General features: G+C 40.9%; 1 protein-coding gene across 1 annotated transcript in view; it reads left to right on the top strand.

Moving 5' to 3' along the window:
- The window catches only part of SARC_10737 (hypothetical protein), a gene marked incomplete at both ends in the record, with an annotated part of 6,196 nt that extends 4,953 nt beyond the window's left edge, over window positions 1-1,243 (top strand). The window contains 2 exons of the mRNA XM_014295208.1: window positions 375-488; window positions 1,123-1,243. Coding sequence (XP_014150683.1) covers window positions 375-488; window positions 1,123-1,243 — 235 coding nt within the window. The remainder of the gene's footprint in view (window positions 1-374; window positions 489-1,122) is intronic.
- Window positions 1,244-1,966: the final 723 nt, after the last annotated feature.

Below are 1,966 nucleotides of genomic sequence, written 5' to 3'. Positions count from 1 at the left end.
CAAATGTATGTCTCTATACGTTCAGAAGCCGCCGCACTATTCGATGATTGAATTAATGCCAAGAGCGATAAGTTGATTCGTTCTGGGCCATTTGAGGCATTATTTTATTTGTTCATTTATTTGTTCCATGTGTATTCTATAGCAACATATCCGAATACACTTGGAATAGTTAAATTATATATATAGTCGCTTACCTGTACAGATATATGTTGTGTACGTACATTCGTCTACTTTTCACAATACATGTGCACCGCATATGCTATTGTTGTACATTCTCATACACACACAGTCGTCGATTGCACTTCATCGGTCCACGGCTTATGCCTACCTACATTTCTACCGCTTATACCTATCGCGTATACCTACCTTCGCAGCTTGCTGAGTTACAAAAGGAAATGCTGAAAATGCTCGACACCTTAGCTGTTCCATCAGATTTGGTCAAGACAGTAGAGGCCACTCTGAAGTGTAATCTCTGCGATGTAGACCAGGTGGGTGTCCCGTGCCCTTCTCGGGCAATATCTGTGGCATAAGTATTTTCGAGCCAAATATAGGCACTCCATAGGCAGGTTTAAAAGGCCTGGCCAGCCCCAAGTCACATTCACCGAACAGAAGTGGCGCTAAGTCTTTTCATTACAAATATAGACACTTCATAAGCAGGTTTCATGTGTTTCTATAGAACTGGTGTCAGGCACTGAGATCCGGTCCTCCTCATTTATAGTCGTTTGCCACGTGTTTGCAAAGAAATGATGTAACGTAGGGTGAACTCTGAGTTAGCCTGTTATGTTCTGCTGCGTTAGATCACCGTGTACCTACAGCTTCAGGCTACCTTTCCATGTATCGTATCTAGTGATAGTTCGACAAACTATAGTATAGCTCGCAAACTTGGGTTTTCCGTACTTAAACCTGTTTTTCTGTACTTAAACCTGGTTTTACTATAAAAAATCCAGCTCTGGAGCTCGGTACCAGTATCCCTGCGGATGAACACCCATGCACCCACAGCTTCAGGCTATCTCCTCACATACTGTTTTCAGTCATAGCTACATAGTTCATCCAACTAATTTAGCTAATCATCAACCTGGGTTGTACACAGACTAAAACCTAGTTTTACCTCAACTTTTCCAGCTCTGGGGCACAGTGCTCGTACCTCTGCGCATGAACACCATGTGTCTACGCGTACTCGCACTTGCCGACATCCGTGATCAACGCAGAGTGTTTCATCTGTGGGGAAACCTGTTGGAAGAAGGTACGCTGTCAAATCAAGTAGTATTATACATGAGTACATATCGGATGTGAGAAAATAGTGAATGTAGTATCTATATATTGTGTTCGTATATCTAAGTATTTTATCATCCAATGAAGATGTGGGGGAGGGGGGCGGTGGGAGGGAGCTATTCAGTGTGTGTAAAGATTTGTTTAACCAGCGCAAGAGTATAGTCAACAATATACTATGTGAGTGAGTGTATGTTTCACGTAGTGTAGGTGAATAGGAAGATATGTGAGTGTATCCATGCGAGGCGTGTTTATAAGCAATAGCCATCTCGCTTAAGTCTGTGTCTGATCCAACGCTTGAGTGTGTCTGATCCAATCTGACTTGTGGAATCCAAGCTTGTAGCTACTTGTTACAACCCCTAGACCCTACTTGTCATTCTGTGTGTGTATAGGCGATGTATTGAAACTGAAATTTGAATTTGGTATTTGTTAGTGTTGTACGATCCAATTAAGGCTGGATTTGCTATTTGCTTTGTGTGAGTGTGTATATGACCTATTCAATCTTAGGTTTGGACTGGACATATGCGAGTGCATGCACGATCCAATGAATGATCGATCGACTAAACGGGATTGATGTATGTACGAACTATTGAAGCTTAAATGGATATTAGATAATAGGAGTGTATCTGTTGCTACGTTTGCCTATATGTATATATATATATATGTAAATATATATATATATATATATATATATATA

The sequence above is a fragment of the Sphaeroforma arctica genome (assembly GCF_001186125.1).
Source record: "Sphaeroforma arctica JP610 unplaced genomic scaffold supercont1.1369, whole genome shotgun sequence".
NCBI classification, from domain to species: Eukaryota; class Ichthyosporea; order Ichthyophonida; genus Sphaeroforma; species Sphaeroforma arctica.
Note: the sequence above shows the minus strand (reverse complement) of the source record. Positions and strands in the feature narration are given on the sequence as shown.